We start from the raw sequence: 22,473 nt of genomic DNA on the forward strand, positions 1-22,473 counted from the left end.
TTTGATTTCTTCTTTATTGTTTGATTGTTTTGGAATTTGCACACCTTACTTCATTACTTTGAGATAGCTTAGAGTTAGCATTAGCACTCATCTCCCATTCCTAGTGGTTCGACCCTCGACTTACTCCTATGCTAGGCATAAGGGTGTGTTGAGAGATTACAAATTTTGTTTTGACCGAGGGTAGATTAGTTTTCAACGACCTAGTCTCCACCCTTGATAAAAAATGGCGCCGTTGTCGGGGTATGGCATAGTTGTTTGCTATTGTTGTTGAGTCTATTTCACTTAATTTCAAAAATACAAAAAGATTTTTCTCTTTAGGCTACATTTGTAGCCGTGCTATTGATATTTGCTTTGAGTTTTTTTTGTATGCGTAGGATAAGAGGAAGGACTTTAGTGCCATTTGATACAGAAATCGAGAGAACAATAACAAGGATAAGGGTTGCTAATTGTTCTTTGAGTCCAAGCTCTCCAAGAGAGGAAATTCACCAAGAAAGAGAAGAGGAGGATCGAGTAAGCATGGGAGCTAATCGAAGAGTTGCTTTGAAGAAGTTGGGAACTCCCGGCGCTTTTAGGTTTGAGAGTGGTATAGCTCCACCAACAACTCCTTCCAATGACTTTGAGATAAGGCCGAAAATGATAACAATGATTGAATGAAGGCAATTTAGTGGTGCCAAGCATAAAGCCCACTAAACCATCTTAAAGAGTTCGATAAGTATTGTAATACCATCAAGGTCAATGGGGTTTCTCAAGAGTTCATAAGGCTCAAACTATTTCCGTTTTCTCTAATCGGAAGAGCTTTGGAATGGTTGCACAAGGAAGTGAAACCTAATTCCTTGAGAACTTGGGAAAAGGTTACTGAAGAGTTTCTTTCTTGCTTCTATCTTCAAAAGAAGACCGCGGAGGTAAGAACTCTAATCTAAAGTTTCAAGCAATAGCCTAGTGAGAGTTTGTATGAGGCTTGGGAAAGATACAAGGAGTATCAACGTGAATGTCATCATCATGGAATTCCAACTTATTAAATCATAAAAAATTTCTATGGAGGATTGAGCCCCCAAGGGAAGTCGTGTCTTGATGCCGGAGCCTGAGGCCTGATTATGAACAAGACCGAAGAAGAGGTTGTAGATATAATTGAGGATGTAGTTCGTCACTACATGGATTGGCAAGAGGGAGAGAGAGAGTCCATAAGCAAGAGTGGCTCAACGGGTTATTCGGTTGATTATCTTAACGCAATCAATAACTTGTCTTCCCAAATCTCAAACTTGGGAAAGGAGATGACATTGATTAAAGCCAAGATAGAGTGCCTATTCGGTTGCACCAATTATTCCCTCCCACATAAAAGGGAGAGGTACACCTTCTAACTCTACTCCTCCTTCTACTTCGAGTAATATGCCAAGTGGTTGTGTCTTTTGTGATGTTTGTGGGTCTTACGACCATGATTCTTCTAATTGTCCAAATGCTTTTGAGAATTGTGATGATGTTAAAAACAATGATTGTGAGCAAATGAATTTTTTTTCAAATAATAACAATGGATAAAGATTTGATGCTCTAAGGAATTTTGGGAATAGGAATTCTCACCAACAAGGTAGTTTTGATAACTACAACAATGGTGGTTATAGGAACCAAGGAAATCAAGGTTTCCGAGGTAACTATAATAACCAAGGTTATAGTAATTAAAGCCAAATCCAAGGGTATGGAAATCATGTTCAATCTCATGGTTTTGGTGGCCAACACCAAAATTTGGTAACAATCAAGGCCGAGGTAATTGGAACAATCAAAATAGGGGAAATTTTCAAAACAACAACCAAAGGGGACCCCACCCGAATTCGCTCCAAGACCTCAACACAATGGTGATAATTCTTATGCTCAACCCCCATCTTCCAAGAATACCTTAGAGGAGATCATTGAGAACCAAACCAAGATTTTGAACACCTACATGTCGGTGAGTGATAAGAAGTTCAATGAGATGATGACACACAACAAGATGCTTGAAACCCAAATCACTCAACTAGCCACCACTTTGAAAGATTGTGCTAGACCTTCTTCACTACCCTCTCAAGGAGTTGATCCTAAGAAACCCGTTTATTCTATCACCACAAGGAGTGGAAAAGTGCTTGAAGAGAGAATTTCTAGGAATAATGAGAAGGAAGAGAAGAAGAGTGATTGTGACTTAAGTGAGGAAAAAGAGAAAGATGTGTCAAAGAGTGTGAGAAAAGAGGAAGTCCTTGAGAAAACGAAGAGTGTTGAGAGAGTGCAAGAGGAAGTGAGAAAAACCGACCTTCCATATCCCCAAAAGTTTATGAGGAACAAGTTAGATGAACAATTTGGGATATTTCATGACATGTTTAAGGAGGTCCATCTTTCTATCCCTCTCACCAAAGCTATGACCCAAATGACTAGATATTCCAAATTCCTTAAGGATATATTGAGTGGAAAGAGGGAGTGCAATGAGATAGATTTGGTATATCTTGGTGAGTGTTGTAGTGCATTGATTCACAATGACCTACCCCTACCAAAGAAGATGAAAGATCCGGGCAATTTCTCTATTCCTTGCAAAATCAAGAGTAAGTTGTTTGAAAAATGCTTTGTGTAACTTAGGTGCTAGTGTTAGCATTATGCCTTACTCGGTGTTCAAGAAGCTTAAGCTAAGAGAACTTCTTCCTACGAACATGACCTTGGAATTGGCCGATAGATCTAGTAAGCTCCCAAAAGGAAGAGTTGAAGATGTTCCCCTTAGGATAGGTGCTAGAAATTGAAGAGGATGACCACATTTCTATTATTCTAGGGAGACCGTTTTTAGCTACTTAGGGTGCTCTAATAGATGTTAAGGGAGGTCTTATCACTTTGAGAGTTGGTAATGAAAAAGAAAGTTTAATCTAAAACCAATGCATGAATCCTTGTCTTTTGTGAAAGGAGTCATGAATGATAATTCCCTTCGTTCATTGGATAATGTGTGTGTGATTAATTCTTCAACTAACGGTGTTTATGAGATTTTTGATAATGTGCTTGTGAAGTTTGATGGCATGAAATTTAGTGAAGAAGAAAAGCTTTCAAAAGCCAAGGACGAAGAGGTAATTGACATTCCACATTGGTTTGAGCTTTGTCCTTAAGAGGAGGAGGATGGTTCCAAGGAAGTGGATGGTGTTAACCCATCTACAAGAAGGAAAAAAGCTAAGAAGAAGGCAAGGGCTTCTAGGAAGAAGCGAATGAGATTGATGTTGAAGAATGAGAAGGTTGTTTTTGAAGTTCAAGCAAATAAGGTTTCATCAAGCAACAACGAGGAGTTGCTACAAATTGAAGAGAAGTTGGTACTTTCCGCCACTTTGAGTAAGGTGGTGTCCTTTGACCCTCCATGATTTGGAGGAAGGGTCGAGCTTAGGACCACAAGCAAGCGCTTCCCGGGAGGAAACCCAGAGATTTCTAACCTTTTCTTTTTATTTCTATTTTCTTAATATTCTTTATTTTATTTTCTTTTCTTTCACTTTTTTGTTTTTGAATTATAGGGTAAATTCATGGAAATGGATTATCAAATGAGCAAGAGCAATGGATAGGTATTTTTCGGTTTTTGATGTGATGTATGTTCGATTTTGTCGAATTTTGAGGTAACAAGGTTAAGAAATATTAGTGAGGTAAGATAGGGAAATTGTGCTAAAATTTGAAGAAAAATTGAAGTTGGTGAGTTCATTGTGGTCCTATCAATATTTTAGGGGTGTTGAACCCACATTCTTCATGTTTAGAAACTGATCATTATGATGGGTTCAAAAATCCCGAGATAATATTAAACAATAAGCCCACAGAAGAACGCACCAAAGAAGCAAAATACAAGTTTCTTAGTATGGCGCGAGCGCTCCAGGGGATTAATATAAGCCCACAGAAGAACGCACCAAAGAAAGTTAATCAACAAATTTTCAATCAAAAATCATCAAATCTTCCTACATTTTCATCCTTTTCAACAAAGACTACACTATCTCCATCTATTTTAATCTTCAATCTCTTTTATCCATTATTGAAGCAAATTGGGGCTTTTTTGTTTGTGAGGGAATTGGTGGCCAAAACTTGTTCAATCTTGCATCTTGTATGGTATACACATCTTTTTTTTACTCTTAATTGCATAATTATATCATATAGTTGCAAGTATTGGATTATTGATGGTTGTGAATAGTAGTAGTATTAATTTTGGTAATTTTTATGATTGATGTTGAATTTTGGTTGATTACATATGTTTTTGTTGATTGTTATTGTCTCACATTGTGTTGTTTGATGTTTTTGTAGCTAATTTGAGCATGATTGTTGAGAATTGTTGAGGTCGGATTTTTGGTAGTGTGACATTGATATTGTTGAGCATTGGTTATTAGTTTCATTGTGATTGGTTTATGGTTGGAAAGCAATTGTTGATTTGAATTGGTAGTGATTATGTAAATTTGGGATTATTTGATTTTGGTAGTGAGTTGTTGATTGACGGTGTTGGTAAAGGAGTGTGATTGAGGCATCTTGAATTGTTGGTTGGTGTTTCTTGTGGTGTTTGTGGTGTATTTTGTTCGGATTGTTGAGCTATTTTCTTCGAGAATTCACCATGTCTAAACATGACAGGCTAAAGTCGTAATCACCCAATCAAAAATAATTCCTAAATCCTCTAACTAATGCAGATAGGGAAGTAGATTCGAATCCACAGGGAAACTGGTCTTTCTATTCCTAATTAATTTAAGCAATCTAAATTATCAAGTAACAATTTATTAATATGGATATAAAACTAAACTACGGAGATTAAGAGTAAAGAGAAAACAATGAATAAAGGCCTAGGGCATAGGTTCACAAATAAATAACATTCCAGGATAAAACATAATACTCAATAATCAATGCATAAATTAATCAGATCATAAAGGGCTTTCGCTACGTACCATCACATAATTAATCTACCGGTATTAAATCTCATCTCTCGAATCTTGACTTAACCATTTATAAATTAACCTGCCTATTGAAACTAGACCTAAACATCAATTCTCATCTCTCGAATCTCGAATCAATATTGTCAAACTCATGCATAAAAGATCAGGCGTAATCTAGTCACAAAGCATTAAATTAATCAATAGGAAATTAATCTGGCATTGATAATCAACATTAATAAATTACCCCTTCATATTATTTATGGATCCCCACAAACCCTAGAAATAAAACTACTCACACATAATTAAAACTAAACTAATCAAAGCAATAAAATACGACATGATGAAAGAATTAAAATAAATAACTGAGATTTAAGCAGAACAAATCGTTACCAAAGTAATCTGGAATTAAGGATAGAGTTAAGAACAAAGTTGTAGGGAGAGAAACTAATCTTAAAGCTAAGTAGAGAGAGAAAATTTAAGAGAAGAATGAATAAAGAGTGAAAGAAGATCCTCAACTCGCTTAACGGAAAAGTATTTATATTAAGCAAGAATCCTGGACTAAAACAAACTTAAACGACGATTAAACCGCCTAATAATAACACGCGCCCGATCGGGCCCGCCTTTTTACTCATTAGGAGCGTCTCTCGCGCCCGGCCGGGCACGACTTCGGGGCGCCAGCTTCGCCTCCCCCGTCCGGCCTGGCGCGCCTTCGGGCGGGGCCTCTAATTGCTGGGCGGCACTCTTGGGCCACTCTTTGGACTTTGATTGGGCTCCAATTCTTCGGGCCAATCTGGATTTCCTCTTTAGAACTTGAATACTCGATCCAAATGCCCCGCTATCGCATATACCAAGCCCTTAATCACTGGTTCGATGGCTCTAACCGGCCCTGGGCTATAAAAACTGGTCGTGCATCTCTAATGCTCGTAGATACTCCATAATATCTCGGGAAAATACTCCAAAAGTGCAAATCCCTATAAAAGTCAACCAAATATATGAAAACACTAGAAAACACCAATTAGTAATAAAAGTGGCTCTAAAGAGCCAAAAACACTACTAATTATGACCAAGGGACGGGGGTAAAATACTATATAAAATGAACATATCAAACTCCCCCAAGCCAAACCTTTGCTTGTCCTTAAGCAAAGATCTCATCAATGAATAAATAAATATGCTTCACCCCAAAAAGTAAAAACCAAGCACTAACAATTCAAGGTAAATCTAATAAACATGCTTCAACATCAACCAATCTCATCATCCAATTACTCTTCCTCCCTAACAATTGTCAAATAGAGCAAACCACAAGAGCATATAGAATTCAAGACTAGTGCTCACACACTCAACTCTCATTTATGTGGCGAGTAAAGATGTACTCGATCGCTCTCCAACCAACCCCTTTATGTGAACGATGCCCTCCCAACTCACACTCTTCTGTGTATAAAAAGATGTACACTCAACCTACTAGTCGACTCGAAATATGTCAACTCATAACTTGCATTGATAAACAACACTTTCACATTCATACACTCTATGCACAAAGGTCGGAAGGTCTTTAAAGCTTGTAATGTAAGGCTAGGGTAAAGGGTAGGAAACATTTGGGAATAAGTGAGATATAAGCTATGCTTAAGGGAGCAAATCCTAATAAAACCAATGATCAAAATAAATAATGATCAACATCTCCAACATAACCAACTCCAACAAGAATCCACCAAAAATAACTCCAAACATAAACAACAATCCCAACACATACAAATTTCACTCATAAAGATATAACAATAAATAACTTGAGTGAATAAACAAACTTTATTTTTTTCACTAGAACATTTGAACATTGAACAATTTTTTTCCTTTTGCTCTTTTTTTTCATTTTTTTATAACGTCATACTATATTTTTCTCAAGAAGATTAAACATTCAAGCTCATCAAAAATAAACTACAATCAAGAATAAAATAACTTCTCAAAACCAACCCAAATTGTGCAAATAATAAGCACACTACAAACTCCCTCACCTCACTCACTAATAGCTCCCCCAAGCCAAGCTTGAGACTAGTAACCAATGGGGCAAAATAGGCTTGTAATGTGGCTAATAAACAACAAAAAGGTCAAGGCAACAAAATGGGTAGCAAGAAGGGAACAAATGTATCTAAATCATCTGTAGGCCACCTAAAAGAACAAATGCCTTCGTCCTCCACAATGTGCATAATAATGAGTCATATAAACATTACTTATAGTTGCAAACCAATACTCAAATTCCTTGACATACAAGGAACTATCACACATTCCTAACCAAATCAACTAGTAAAGCACTATATTCACAAGCAGTTGGACAAAATTGATGCATGTTAGGACATCTAAGAAATCAAACTTCAAATCATAATCAACAAATCCACAATGCTTATCATCATATACCAAGAATCAAAACAATATTTTCTAAGTATGGGGCACAGGGAAGCATGATTTACAATTCATTGGAATGTATTTTTGGATTGTTTTTATTTTTCAATTTTTTTTGTATTTTTCATAGAAGAAAGCAATAAAACTAACCTAGAAAGCAATAAATCTAATCTAAGAAAACACACCAAAAACAAAAGAGAAGAGAAAAAGAAAAATACCAAATCAAAAATCTCCCCCAAGCCAGAATCAGACAATGTCCTCATTGGCTCGGGAACTAGCCCAACATGGCTAGTCCTTATCATCCTCATCCATGGAGCCGAATCCTCCACCTCCGCTCCCACCTGCACCATCTTCACCAGAAGAGCTACCACCAAAATAATCAGTGTGAAAACTCCCCCCGCCGGTCCCCCAAAAGGAATGTCCTGGTCGTACCCATGGAAAGTAAAATAGTCAGTATAAATACTATAGGTAGTGGGATCCCTATCGCCTGGGGTAGAGGCTGAAACTAGTCAGGGTAAATGGCATCGTCGGGAATGTTGCCCCAACGAGCATAATCATCATACATAGGGTAGAGAGCTCTACCCTGGTTCCTCTCAAGGTACCCTAACCTATGGTCAATGGAACCTACCATCCTCCTAAGGTCAGTGTGGGAATGCTTAATACGGCCTAAAGCCTGACTTATACTCTGGAAGTCACAAATTGGGTCACAGTCAACATGGGGGACAGAGTGAGACATGTGAGGTGGTGAACGCAATACCTCGGGCTCAGACTGGGGTAGTGGGACTGGTGGTGCTTGCCCCTTAGCATGGGAAATTAATAGGTCGTACGTGTAGGAAACTTGCCCGGGGGGAAAGACGGTCAAGTCAGGACTAGGTAGGGGAAACATAGGCAATGGTTGCTCAATCCTAGTCCTAATACACCAGTGGGGGGTTTGCTCACTATCCAACCGTACCTAACCCAACTCCTCAAAATACCTAGCAGTCATATAGGTATCCGGTCCACAGTTAGTCATCTGGTGGGGTCCACTCTTAACAAAACCGACCTTTTTAAATGTTATCCTAGTGATAAAGCCTTCTATACGAATAGGGGTACGAGCCTGGGTACTGGTCGTGGCATGTCTACTCAGGTGGTGGATGATGTATCTACCTATGTTCAGTTTACCAAACTCATACACATAGTGACCAATAACAACTTGTTAGTTGGTTTTGGGCGTTGTGAGGCGCAATCCTACCAAGAAAACACAATCCTGCAAATCTTTGCTAGATTTTTTGGATAGGGTAATGGATAGGTTTTTTACTAGCATTTTGGGGGTCGGGGGTCGGTAAACCAGTTAAAGCATGATAAATATCACCCATTTTATAATCAGCATGCCATTGAAAAGGTAATTTAGAGTTCAATTCAAATAATTTACAAAATTCAACTTATGTCAAACTAATATTCCTATTGTTCAACCTAAAAAATAGTTTCAGTCCATTTATACTATTTACAACTTTCAAAGAAGACAAAAATTCACATGTTAGTTCACAGTATGTAGGATAATGCATGTCAACGAATTTTCTCATTCCTATTTCATTCAAAAATCGTTTAACAAAATCATACAAACCATAAGATTCAAGAGTAGGGCGGTGTAACTACCGTAAAGGAATTACCTCCCGCCCGGCAAGGTGTTCTAGCCATTCCTTTTGCTCCTGTCTAGTGATTCGGATTGTTGGCCAATAGGGGAGTTGCAAATCCGGATTGTACTCCTCCCTCGAACTAGAACTCCTCCCAAAAATTGATCGAGCCCTCTTTGAAGCCATAGTAGAAAAATGGGTGTGAAATTATTTGATTGAAACTTGAAAATTTTTATGCAGGATTGTAGAGGGTGAAGAGAGGATTAATAATATGTAAAAATTATGGAATTTGGGTAAGAGGTGGAAAGAAGATCTTAGAGAGAAGGTAGAGGTTTTAAGGTTTTAGAGAGAGAAAGTTATGGAGGAAAAGAGAAGTAAATGAGAGAAGAAAGAAAGAACAAGAAGAAGGAAAACGGGTGCCGCTCTCGCGCCCGGCTAGGCGGGCTGTCGCCCGGTCTCTGTGGCTCAAAATATTCGTTGTTCTCGCGCCCGGTCGGGCTAGCTTCGCCCGATCAGGCGATCTGTTGCCCGATTTTTTTCTACTCTCGCGCCCTTCGGGCGCCAGCTTCGCTTCCCCCGCCCGGCCGAGTGCGCCTTCGGGTGGGACCTCTAATGGCCGGGCGGCACTCTTAGGCCACTCTTTGGACTTTTATTTGGCCCCAATTCTTCGAGCCAATTCGGATTTCCTCTTCGGGTTTTGAATACTCGGTCCAAATGCCCTGGTATCACATATACCGAGCCCTTAGTCACCGATTCGATGGCTCTAATCGGCTCTGGGCTATAGAAATTGGTTGTGCATCTCCAATGCTCGTAGATACTCCATAATATCTCAGGAAAATGCTCCAAAAGTGCAAATCCCTACAAAAGTCAACCAAATCTACGAAAACACTAGAAAAAACCAATTAGTAATAAAAGTGGCTCTAAAGAGCCAAAAACACTACTAATTATGACCAAGGGACGGGGGTAAAATACTATTTTAAATGAACATATCAAAACACATTAAAAACCTCCTTAAGAAACAAAAGACCAATGTAACCATTGAAGAACCCGCTCCTTCCCCCTCTTCCTCACAACTTCGCCAACCTACCCCTATTCCCAAATTATGAAATACCGACCCCATAAAAAAGGCTAGATACACCAAACTTAAAGATAACCGTTCCCTTAAACCTTCCCGACATTACTTCTAACAGGACATGATTAAGTTTGGTATTGATAAAGACTTAAGGGAATCGCTCAACAACCTCCGTATGGGATCATTCGTGAGCCGGAGCTTTCGTGCCTATGTTCAATCTACTTTGGAGTTCTTGGCTACAGTTGATCTTGTTGTGGCTGAGGGAGGTTACTATCGAGTTTGGTTTCAACTCTTCAACATTTAATTTGATCAATCTCTTGAAGAGTTCAATGCGGTTCTTGACTTTGATCCAAACTCGGATATTTTGGATCCAAAGCTCTTTTTCAATGATGAGTATGATAAAAACTCATGGTGGGATGACATTTCAGGGTGTGGTGACTTTATGACCCGGTATGCTAAGATTATTAAAGTGTACCAACCATGTCTCCGAGTTCTCCATCAGCTTTTGGGGTATTCGGTGTTATCGAAGCAAGAGTTGGGTAAATGTCAGTTGGAGCTTCAGATTCTTTGTGTGGCTACTCATGAGGAGTACCGAGGTCTTCTAAATTTGGGGTACACATTTTTCAAGTATTGTCAAGGATTGCGAGATAGGGAATCTGGCGAGATTCCTTGTGGGAGCATGGTCACAAGGCTAGTGACCAACCTTGAGCTCGGGCACTATTTACCGTCTTGCACTCCGGTGGGGGATGTTGATTTTCTCTACCTCGACGTCAGGAAATTGAAGCACGCATTGTTGTTATCTCCCTAATCCCTCCTTGACTTCTCTCCACCGCAAGAATGTGGCAAACATTTGGCATGTCCCCAAACGTCACCGCCCTCCCTACTATGATGATGATGAAGAGATGGTTGAAGAAGAGGAAGAAGAGTCATCGCAACAACAACAACAACACTAACAACAACATTTATATGATGTGGGTGTTAACCGGGGAGACATCACTACCCCGGTTAACTACCCTTACTTTCCACCCCAAAATGGTCATATACCATTTTTTGGGGGTGATGGGGTACCCACGTACCCATATTGGCAAGGACCCTCGGGGTCCAACACCGAGACTTGCTCGTTTCCCGATGAGCATGGTAACAATGATTACCGTGTTCCCGGTGGGAGCGACTATAGGGGTGATCCTAACTACCCCTATGTACACCTCGAGCACCCACTATTGCTCGCCTTGCCCGAGCAATTCACTCCCCTTGCCCCTTGGCAACAAGATAACTTTAGGGGGCACTATGGTTGGCCACCCGGTTACACCGGGGGATGGGATCCTTATGGTCCCCATCCGGGTTTTCCTATGATGGGGATGACAATGACGGCTCCGGCCCGAGTGGTAGTGGGTAGCTAGTTCCCTCATTTTTGTGCCCTTTGCCTCCATCCCTTGTCTTATGTGTGCTTGCTTTGTATTGATGGGATGTTGAGATGTATCTATGATTAGCTTGGGGGAACTTTTCTTTTCTAAGGGGTTTTGTCTCGGTGGCCAATTTGTTGTTGAAGCTTGCCTTGTCTCTTTGCCTCTTTGTTTGATGGTCTGTACTCTCTTTGATGGTATTTACACATCCTTGATCTTGTTGTTGTGAGGATTTTTCATTGATGATGATGCATGTGTTGCTCCCTAGAATCCAACCCGCCCTAATATCCAATTCCCATGAATCCAAACCCTTGAATCCAAATTTTGTAGCTTAGTACTTTGTTGATTAGTTAGATGTTTAGTTGGTTATTTAGTTCTTATTTTCTTATCTTTGCTTTCTTAATAGTCTAGTTTAGCTTATTTTAGCTTATTAGTTTCTTTCCTTTTTGCTTTCCTTTCTTTATTTTATTTTGTTTTGAAGTTAATAATTGTTTCTTTGTTTATAGTTCTCTTTTCTATTTTTGTTCTCACATGGCTTTAATGATGATGCTTTGTTTCTTGGAGCTTCACGAGGTGGTTGTTTCTTCACCTTACTATTTTAGCATTTCCGAAAACCGGTGAGATCTTTCTTATTTTTCTTTATCTCTTTTATTTTCTTGGATGCATAGTTTAGGAGTAGTTTTAGGAGAAGTTGAATGGTTCAAGGATGGATGCTTATAACACCCAGAGTGTTTGGGATCATTGGCGATGTTGTCATTTGATCACTTCTTTGTTGATTGGGAATTACGTGTTATACTTGCATTTTCGTCCCATTCTTTATTTTCCTACTTTTCCTTTATCTATGTTTTTCTTTTTCTCCTTTCTTTTCTTTTATTTTTCTTTCTTCTTGTTTTTAGTTTTTGGTATATTTTAAGGCTTTATTTGTGACCTTTTTGTTTTTCTTTTGAATTGGACTATATACAACTGATTTTTGGTTTTGAGTGAATATCTTCCTAAGTGGTATGGGTATGCACGGTTTGAGAATAAGCTTGGTTGACTCTAGGATAGGTGTATGCTAAGGTAGCATGTCTGAGAACTAATTAAGAGGATCGTGAAACATGATTCTACTTGTTTGTGGCATGTTGGTAGTTGCTTCCTATAGTCGATTTGGCACCTATAAAGAGTTTTTGCTACATCCATGTGAGGTTTATCATTTTTCAAGCCTTTAACATTTATTTGCATGAGCGGCATGGATCCCTGACTATTGCGGACCTAATTTTGAATCTTGACTCATAATTCTCAAACACGAGACCGAACAATCTAGGGAAGACAAAGGCATCTTTTCGGGGTGGTAATTTTTAATTTCTAGGATTTTCTTCTTTATTTTTAGTTCATTGGGTTTACATTTGCCTTCTTGCTAACCATTTGAGCCTTTTCCCTTCTTTTCAAGCCACATCTTTAGAATTTTGAGCCTTTTTTTTCTTTTTGTTCCGATTTTGGTATTTGTGAAGCAAATGGTCATGTTTTTGGAGTTGTGGTGTATAAAGTTGGATTTTGGTTCTATTTGTAAGTAACCTTGTCTTTTGTATATATTGTGAATAATGGCATATGAATATTTGGAATAAGCCGTACAAAGTTTAAAAAGGCAAGGACATAATGTATGCAAAGTAGTAAAAGCCGTCACAAGTCATAAGAGGCGAGGACAATTGCTTTAAGTACATGAATGAATAATAACAAAAGTTAAAAAAAGAAGTTGAAAATGAGAAAATCCAAACATATTTTGATGTGATTCTTTTCCTTTTCAAGCATTGAGGACAATGCTTCCTTTAAGCTTGGGGGAGAAGCGTTTACGCTTATTGTATATATGCTTGTGGTTATAACTTTGAATAAGCTTGGGGGAGTTAGTTTTTTTTTTGGCGATTGCTTGGTTATGAGGAGAAGGTTTGATCACCCTTTGCTTCACTAATTAGGAATGATGCCAAATTTTAAAATTTTAAGCCTACCCCTAACCTTTTTGCCCTTACATTAAAACCATTGGGAAGGACCTTTTGACCTAGAGGTTGAGTCAAATTTCAAGGGAGGGCATTATGATTTAAAGCCTAAAGAGAGGGGATGCATAGTCAAGACGTCGAGTAGCCCAAAAGTGTGTTCTTTTCCCGCTCCTTCGAGGAGCTATTAAGATGCTCATTAGAGGGAGATTTGAGACTATAGGGAGAACGCGGTAAGATCGAATGGGATGAAGGTGAATTGTGATAACTAGATCTCTACGCTTAGCATATTCTATGTTTCAATCAACCTCGGATATCTTGAAACGTGCATACCCCTATTTGCTTAAGAAAGATGTTTAATCTTTTGAAATGTAGTCATTTTGTAAAGTCCAATTCGTACAGGTTTCAATCTCGCTTTTCTTTCATTTACTTTACTTTTTGTGGTTAGACTCATGTATGTTGGTAGAGAGTTATAGGTTAAGCTCTTAGGAAACCTTTACAAGACCTCACTCGTCCTCATAGGTGACTTTGGGGTTTAAAGGGCTTGTTGTAGCTAAAAACAATCTTGATTCCTGTGATAGTGAGTCTTAGTGTATATTCCCGTCTTATGTCTTTCTTTTTCTTTTTGATTAAGTCATTCATCCTTATTCTTTCTTGCCTTGTTTTACTCGAGGACGAGCAAAAGTTTAGCTTGGGGGAATTTGATGAGTGTCATTTATGGCACTCATTTGATTTTCTTTAGGGTGGATTTCATGCTATTCTATAGCTCTTTTCCTTAAATTTTCCTTAATTTTACTATTTATTTCTTTAGTTTGCATTTTCTTAGTTGAATTTCTATTTTTATGCATTTCTTGGTTTATTTTGTTATTTTCTCTTTTATTTGCTTGTTTACTTTCATTTTTCAGGTTCAGGTCGTTATCCAAAGATTCCCGAGGCCTCATCCCAAGTTTGACATTGATTAGGATGCCTAATGTTTTCCATTTGAAGCTCAAGCATGAAGAAGTGCAAGTTCCTAAAGACTTTAGACCTCACTCGTCCTCATAGGTGACTGCAAGTTCCCGTGTTTATCAAGAGCATTGAGTGAAACGCACGAGGAGCGTCGACATGATGGTGAAGAGGGCTTCTCTGTTCCCAGGCACAGGCACGCGCGACTATGGCGCGGCCGCGTGGCCTGGTGGCGCGGGCACGACTCTCTCAGGCGCGGGCGCGCCTGGGTCTCTGTTCCGTACCCAGATTTGCGTGGCCGCGCTCTAACTTATAGTTGGTCGCGCCTGTGCGGGTTTATTTAGGGACTATCTAACTAATTTCTCTTTGTTAGTTTTACTATGTATAGATTTTCATTCAATTTTTAGAGGGAGGAGATTAGAATAGATTTTTTAGAATTAGAATAGAAATTTTAGATCATTTTGTAGAGAGAGAAACTCTAGATTGTAGAGAGGGAAGTTCTTGGTTGATAATTGAAGATTGATGATTCTAGTTTTTGCTCCATTTAATTGAAGCAAGTTTGTAAGGACGATTTCTTTGCTTTATTGCAATCTTTAGCTTATGATTTCAATTGTTTTGTTGATTATTCAAGTTTGAATTGAATTTGTGATTGAATTAATTTTATTGATATGATGATGATGAAATTGTTGTTTAGCTTAGTTTTGATCTTGATTTCTATGGATTGTGAGTAGTTCTCTTGCTAGGGGTATGGTGAAGCATATATGAGTAATAGATTGATGCTAATTGGGGGAAATTGATAGAGTTGATGTTGTGATTAAATTGGTTGATTGATTAAGTGCATGTGTGTGATTAATTGAAGAGTAGCTAACTTTGGTTATTACACTAGAATACATTATAAGCTCACATTGATACAGAAAATTTATTTATGGCTTGCTTTTGTCAAATGAGTAGGTTTGCAAGGTTCGTAGTTAGAGTCTCTCGTAGTTAACTCTAGCTTGACCTCTAGGAGATAAGCCTACCATACTCTCTTGATTGCTTAATTGATTTTCCCTCGCAACACTCGACTTAGTTATCTCCAATCCCAATTAGCTATATCCATTCCGAGTATATGTGGATCCTAACCCTAGTGCTTGATATTAGTTTATTTCTTTGGATTGTTTAATTGTTTTGGAATTTTCACACCTTACTTCATTACTTCGAGATAGCTTAGCTTTAACATTAGCATTCATCTCTCATTCCTAGTGGTTCGATCCTCGTCTTACTTCTATTCCAGGTATAAGGGTGTCTTGAGAGATTATAAATTTTATTTTGACCGACGGTAGATTAGTTTTCAACGACCTAGTCTCCACCCTTGATTATACAGCCTACACAAAATTCCATCCAGATTCAAAACGCAGAAAATACATGAAAAAAGCACCGTGCCACGTCATCTTTTGCCGTGACGTGGCATTTTAGCTGCTGCGCGGTAATTCCTGTTTTTTATGTGTTTTTTTAAACTACGATAACTTATATTCGTAACTCGGAATAAAGATTATAATATATCATTGGAAATATCATCAAGTCTAATTTTCAACCCAATAAAAATCTGGTGAAAATCATTTGTAGATTTTATGATATGGCCGTTTTAGTGAAAGGGTGTCGGTTTTCTGCCGAGTTTATCTTCTTTTTTTTAAATCAAAATTGGGATTATTATATATTTTTGGAAAGATTATTTCAAGACCTATACAACCAAACAATAATTGGATCAAAATTATAGGGCCACAAAACAATTTCTCTCGGTTTTGTTATGTGGACACGAAAAGTGGAAAGTAAGTTATGGTTTAGGGAAATGAGCTAGGAATTGGATTGGTTTATGAAATATATTGAATGGAAACATGGATTTTAGCACTTCAAATATTAAATACTTAACCCGACCAATAATGGCGGTGAAAGTCATTTCATCATCAGATTTAGTTATGGGGAGACATTTTTAGGTGTTTACAGAAGCCCCCACTTTTACTGAGTTTGTATAAACTTCAGTTTCAAAATCGATAGTTAAAGTAGTTGATAGGGATGAAGAATGATTTAAGACATTCTGCAATCTTAAATCACTTTTTATACGTCGATACTTGCAGAAAAATTTTTAGTTCTACAGATAGAATGCTTATCTGACACCAGTGTATCAGTGATGAATATGTTTGATAGTATTTGACACGGGTGTATTGATGGAAAATGAGTTTGGTGGTATTCTATGCTTGAAGAAATCCACCTTGTTGCGATATAATCGCTGACTTCTTCGCCTTAAGAGGTGGCAACAACTGACAATTTCCATGCTTGAGGAAAACTCGTTTGATGATGAGATTGCAAGTCTATGTGTATATAGAATCTTGCGTCGTAAATCGTCTTCGCTTGGGAGATGATCACTAAAATGATGATGGTTTGATTATCCTGAAAAGTGGGCTGTATATGGTTTGATTGTCCCCAAACGTGGGTTGTAAATGGTTTGCTTGTCCCCAAACGTGGGCTGTAGATGGTTTGCTTGTTCCCGAACGTGGGCTGTAGATGGTTCGCTTGTCCCCGAATGTGGGCTATAGATGGTTTGCTTGTCCCCGGACATGGGCTGTAAATGGTTTGCTTGTCCCTAAATGTGGGCTGTAAATGGTTTGCTTGTCCCCGAATGTGGGTTGTAAATGGTTCACTTGTCCCCAAACGTGGGCTATAGGTGAGACCTGCAGAATAAAATTTTCCAAAGGACCCGTATAGACTGCAATTGAATTTACCATTAGACTTTACCAAACTTGGCATGACATGATATGACATGCGTATGACTTATGAGTGTGTGTGTGTATATGTATGATTTGAGTGTGTGTGCAGACACAAGCAAACGAAGATGCAAAAGAAAAAATTTTCCCTCATTTTTGTCATGAGTGGAGGGTACCGAATTTCTCCCGAAAAAGAAAGATGTGAAAAAAAGTTTTGTTTTTGACATTCCCTCGATGAATAAATTTTGAAATATTTTTTTAGGTTCCTTAAAAGAAAATACATGAAAAAGGAAAGAAGTTTTGAACTTCCTCGCTGAGCAAGACAAAATGAACCGTATGGATTGAATTGCTTGTCTTGAAAATAATGTATGCATGATGCATGTTCTTAGGCCAAGAGGCTAAGGATAATTACATCGTGTGACACAAGAAATGAATGAACTTAGGTCATAGAGCTAAGCATCATATGTGGTGTAAAGAAACGATCTTGAACGTCACTTAGGTCTGGAAGCTAAGCACGTATGTAGATGAAGTGATTATTGCATAATGAACGTTGCTTAGGTCAAGGAGCTAAAAACGATATGCTTTATATGATTACAAATCATTGATATGTAAATGTTGCTCAGCACATTATGCGATGCGTGAAATAGTGAACATTGCTCACGTCAGGAAACTAAACAAGTATACAATGTTTCTTTTAATGAATGTTTACTTGAAAGATGATGAAGCATGCGCAGTAGGGAAACAAGATTTCATAATAAAGGGTTCCTAAGGGAAAGATGATATGGCTATGTATGTGTGAAAGAAGTGTGTGAAAGTGATACTAAGTTGAGGCTACAAAGGCTATGGTAATGAAAAGAGATTTGAGAAGAGGCAAAATGGTAACCCTTTAGGCTAGGTAGGCTGAATGATGTGGGTTCAAGACCCCAATTCTATTTGTAGATGGATAGGGTCATAGGGATAAGCATTGGATATTCTTCTACTCTATCATGCATATGAATGTGGTCGCACCTCAATGTGTTGCCTACGTATATGTTAGGATTCAGGCCGAACGTAGATCTAACCGAACTTTGCACAAGTGTGTGTACAACTTAATGAGGTCTTTCATGGGTTGTAACGGTTAAGCTTATATTTTAAGGAAAAAAGGGGTAAAAGGCTCAAGACCCGAGAGAAGCCCCCAAGATATGCAATTATGTATTGGCTTTGTAAATTTTATTTTGCATATATTTTTTTGTTTTGAATTTCTTTTCCTTTTTTTTTCATTATTTTGAATCAATGTAGGAAATCTTAGATCATGTGCCATAACTCACTTAGCATTGGCACGGTACCAAGCACTCGATGAGAGACGCAATTTGTGACGTTTTCATATTGAAGACATTAGAACACTTGCCTTTAGACATTGTTTTTTTATTTACGTATTCATTTTTTTAACTTACTGTAACACAAATTGCACACCTTCCCATCCCAGGGTTAAGTGAATGTGGGTTGAATAAATAAGGTCAATCATTAGACGAGGCTCAAAGTGGTTGAAGAAATGGATATGTGATTGAATGGTTATTAGGGAATGCCAGGGTTGCAAAGGTGCCTCAAGTCATTGGTGTACCTTGTGTTTAGTTCGGTAATTGATTTTTTTGTGAAAATGATCGTGATGTAAAGAATACTAAATTTATTGATGAAAATGGTGAATAAGCTAACAAAATTATCTAATTATAGAAAGGTAAACTAATAAAAAGAAAAAATCATGAAATCTCGCGCGAAGGGCTCGCCGTGTGCCTTGTCTTCATCACTGCTTGTCACTTCTTACCACCTGGAGAAACGGGAAGTTTGTTGGCATCTACTAAGTCTTGAATGGCGTCCTTCAAATTCCAGCATTGTTTGGTAGAGTGACCCTTTGCTTGATGGTACTTGCAATGGGCATTGGGATTCCATTTGGCGCTGCTTTCTTCAGGTTTTAGCTCTGGAAATGGCCCAATAGATGTGATCAAGCCTTAAGAGTAGAGGCGATCAAATGTCGCATCACAAGTCATTCCTAAAGGAGTGTAAATTCTCCTTTTCTTAGGCAATGGAGCATCAAGAGCTAACACTTTATTGAGATCAACTTAGCTTATATTGTTGGTAATATTTTCATGCTTAGAAGACGAAGAAGAAGGAAGGTCGTTCTTCGTGTTTTTCTAAGTGTTATTATTGTTACTACCAGTAGTCTTTATTAGCTTATCCTCGATATTGATGTCGATGTCGTATACAGCTTCGAAAGCATTCAGTAGAAGAAATTTAAGATGTTCCCTATACTTGTGAGTCAAATTTTGATGAAGAGGCAAACCATCTCTCTTTCTTTGGGAGGATCTACCAAGAGTGAAGTCGTTCCCTCCACCTGTTCAGATAAGAGGCGAAGCCTTCATCTCTATCTATTTGAGAATGAAGAGTTCACGTTCAGAAGTTTTGGTTTGAATGTTTCACTTGTAACAATTCAGGAAACTGTAGGTGACATCTTGCCAAGTTGTAGTACGCTTGGCATCTAGGGAATAAAACCATTGTTGGAAAGCATGCTCTAAGGAGATATGGAACACCGTAGGGAAAAGTGTTACCTCTAATACCTTAAGAACCATGGTTACAAAGAACGCCTTCAAATGGAATATTAGATTGTCAATAGGCTTGAACTTTGAAATATCAGTAGTAGAGAACTTTTCAGGGAGCATGTCTTTCACATCCAAAGAAGTGGGAGGTTGTCCCACATAAGTGAAATCCTTAGAAATCTTACTCACCTGTTCCTTCAATTTGTCAAGGGTAGAAATAGTGACCTTGTTTTGTTCCATGGTAGAGATCTTAGTGGTAAGGGCTTTCATCATGGAAGACAGTGCCTCGATGGATTTGTTGATGTTCTCTGTATCTTCCTTAGTGGCCATTGAAACAAACTAAAAGTATTTTAAAGGTGAACGCCTCTTAGATCTAAGAGATTGTTGCGGTGATGACATAAACCGTATTAATCTACCCCTACTCCTTAACAAAGTACTGAAAAAAAAACAATGCACTTAACTGTTTAACTAATTGCTCAAGATAGGAAAGGAAGGGGAAAATATAGATTTTTGAAAACAGGTGAGAAGAACTCCACTCATTTTTTATTATGAATAAAAAGGGGGTGCATGAACCTAGCATACAATCATAAACGACATTGTGCGTGACTCGAGTCTAGAAAATCAAGAAAGTGTGTGGACTATACTTGACTCGTGAGTAATTAAGTGATGTTATAAGACTCGTAGTATGATCGTATGGCTAAACATGTGAACAGTAACAGAAATGACTGACTGTAGACACCCATTTGTGTCTCCCCAAAACCAAACCCAGTGATGAGTACCTTTCACGTCGAATCATAATCGAATGAAGTGAAAGTGTGGATAGTTTAGTGTTGCGGATAATTTTAATTTCTCTTCTTTTCTCTCTGTTTTTGAAAACCTATTTTAAGAAAACAGCCAATCCAGTTTGGTTGGTCCATGACATGGGTCCAATGGTAGTGTAGTTTGGATAAGGTTTGAAAAGACCTTTCTAACGATATATTATAAGCCCAATTCCGATGAATATTGAGGAAGTTATGGTCAAATTACTAAACTGAGCCTGGTTTAAGCCTTATATGCGGCCCAATGATCTAGAGGAGGGCCTAATATGGATTTGTCATTCCTAATACAATTAGGAATGGTTTTAGTTTTCTAGATTCTTCTAGAAGGTTCTTTTCATTCCTAATTCAATTAGCATTGATAAATTGACTTTTGTTGACTTTTTAGAGTCATAATAAAATAATGTTTTTGAGGAAAATACGATTTTATCCTCCTGTACGGTCAATTTCTATCTGATTTTAAGAAAACGCGTCAATAATTAAGTTAGCGCCAAACGCCAGCATTAGCGCCTGACGCTAAGCTTGGCGCCTGGCGCTAGAGTTAGCGCCTGGCGCTAATGTCAGCGTCTGGCGCTAACCTCGTTTTTGCGCGTCAGAACAATGTTTTGATTTTCTATCTTTTTGGCTGATTTTCTCTATAAATAGCCTTCTAAAAACTCCGTTTTCATTTCCCGATTCTCACCAACTCTCATCGAGAAATTCTTTTCTCTCTAAGCTTCTCTCTCTTTTCTAAACTAGCCTATTGTATACAAAATTCCGCATTCACAAGACCTAGAAACACCTAGCCAAATTCAAATTTGCCTTCGCCCTAGACGTGAAAGGTTTTAATTTCTGAGGGTTAGGTCCCAAATCTCTTTTTTAATTATTTAATTTAATTGTTGTTTATTATTTTCCTTGAAGTTACTAACGTGTGTATTTTGTTATTACAAAGATATACGAGGCATCCAAGTAAGTGCTTTTGATATACACGTTTTATACATATACCTTCCCAACTTTTCATTACGTTTTTGCATGGTTTTAGACTCTTTCGAGCCATTTCCCGCTAACAATCTCCTCTTTAGTGTGTTCGGTGTATTTTTATAAGTTTTACAGGAATTTGGAGTTTTCCGGACAATTCTGACATGTTTAGAGCAATTTGGAAATGTTAGTGGACGAGGACGTATAAGCAAGCTAAACAACGAGCCAAGACTAAGGAGAAAAGAGGAAGAAAAGCAGCAATTATAGTTGTGCCCGACCGGGCTAGGCATGCCCGGTCAGATCGGGCGCAATAGAGGAAGTTAGGCTAATGCCAATCAAAGCAATCATCTGATTTTGGCAATCTGTGCCACGCGCCCGATCGGGCAACCCATGCCCGGTCAGACCGGGCGCATGGTAGAAGAAGCTTGACATTGCTACGAAGCTCAAGAGAAGGCAGCAGGATGATTTTGGTCTCGCGCCCGATCGGGCTTAACCTGCCCGGTTGGACCGGGCGAAGAAGAACTCCAGCGGAAGCGATTTTAGCAACTTTAATCCTAAGTGCCCGATCGGGCAGGCACAGCCCGGTTGGACCGGGCACAGTTATGCGACACTCCGTATTATTATTTTCTTATTTTTAGGTCATTAAGGGTATAAATACCCCTTGTAATCTTCATTAAAAAGAAGTTTTAGTTTTCCATTATTCCTCTTTCTCTCTCTAGAATTCTAATTTATCATTTTGAAGCAATTTTAATTCCTTGCACAAGATTTGAGCATTGTTCTTCAACAATTTAATTCCTTTCAATTGAAGAATCCTTGGTATTCACTTCTATTTCATTCTCTTTCAATTATAATTGCTTTTCAATTATGTTTTCCATATTTATGATTGTTATTGTTTCTTTCAATATGTGTGAGTAGATTTCCTATTCCAAGATCTAGGGTAGCCCAATTATGATTGATGCATGAATTAAATCTTTAAATTCTCTAATGACTTTTGCAATTGCTATGTTAAATTGATTGTGATTATGCCGATACTAGGTTAGACGTAATCTTGGTGTTGTGATTATTCCATTGTTTCTATCGCAGCGAGAGTTGGATTTAAACGGATTTGAGGAGATC

General features: G+C 38.3%; 1 protein-coding gene across 1 annotated transcript; it reads left to right on the forward strand.

Annotated features, from left to right (window-relative positions):
* The first annotated feature begins 1,933 nt into the window (after nt 1-1,933).
* On the forward strand, nt 1,934-2,753 carry LOC110690332. Its single transcript, XM_021867159.1, has 2 exons — nt 1,934-2,468; nt 2,596-2,753. Exons 1-2 carry the CDS (start codon nt 1,934-1,936, stop codon nt 2,751-2,753), a joined length of 693 nt encoding a protein of 230 aa, XP_021722851.1.
* Nucleotides 2,754-22,473: the final 19,720 nt, after the last annotated feature.

Source organism: Chenopodium quinoa, unplaced genomic scaffold (genome assembly GCF_001683475.1).
Source record: "Chenopodium quinoa cultivar QQ74 unplaced genomic scaffold, ASM168347v1, whole genome shotgun sequence".
NCBI lineage: Eukaryota > Viridiplantae > Streptophyta > Magnoliopsida > Caryophyllales > Amaranthaceae > Chenopodium > Chenopodium quinoa.

What these genes read in the sequence shown, in the direction of transcription:
- LOC110690332 (XM_021867159.1), top strand. Translation starts at nt 1,934, where the DNA reads ATGTCGGTGAGTGATAAGAAGTTCAATGAGATGATGACACACAACAAG. An exon ending in GATAGATTTGGTATATCTTG is followed by an intron (nt 2,469 to 2,595) that starts GTGAGTGTTGTA and finishes TGTGTAACTTAG; the next exon opens with GTGCTAGTGTTAGCATTATG.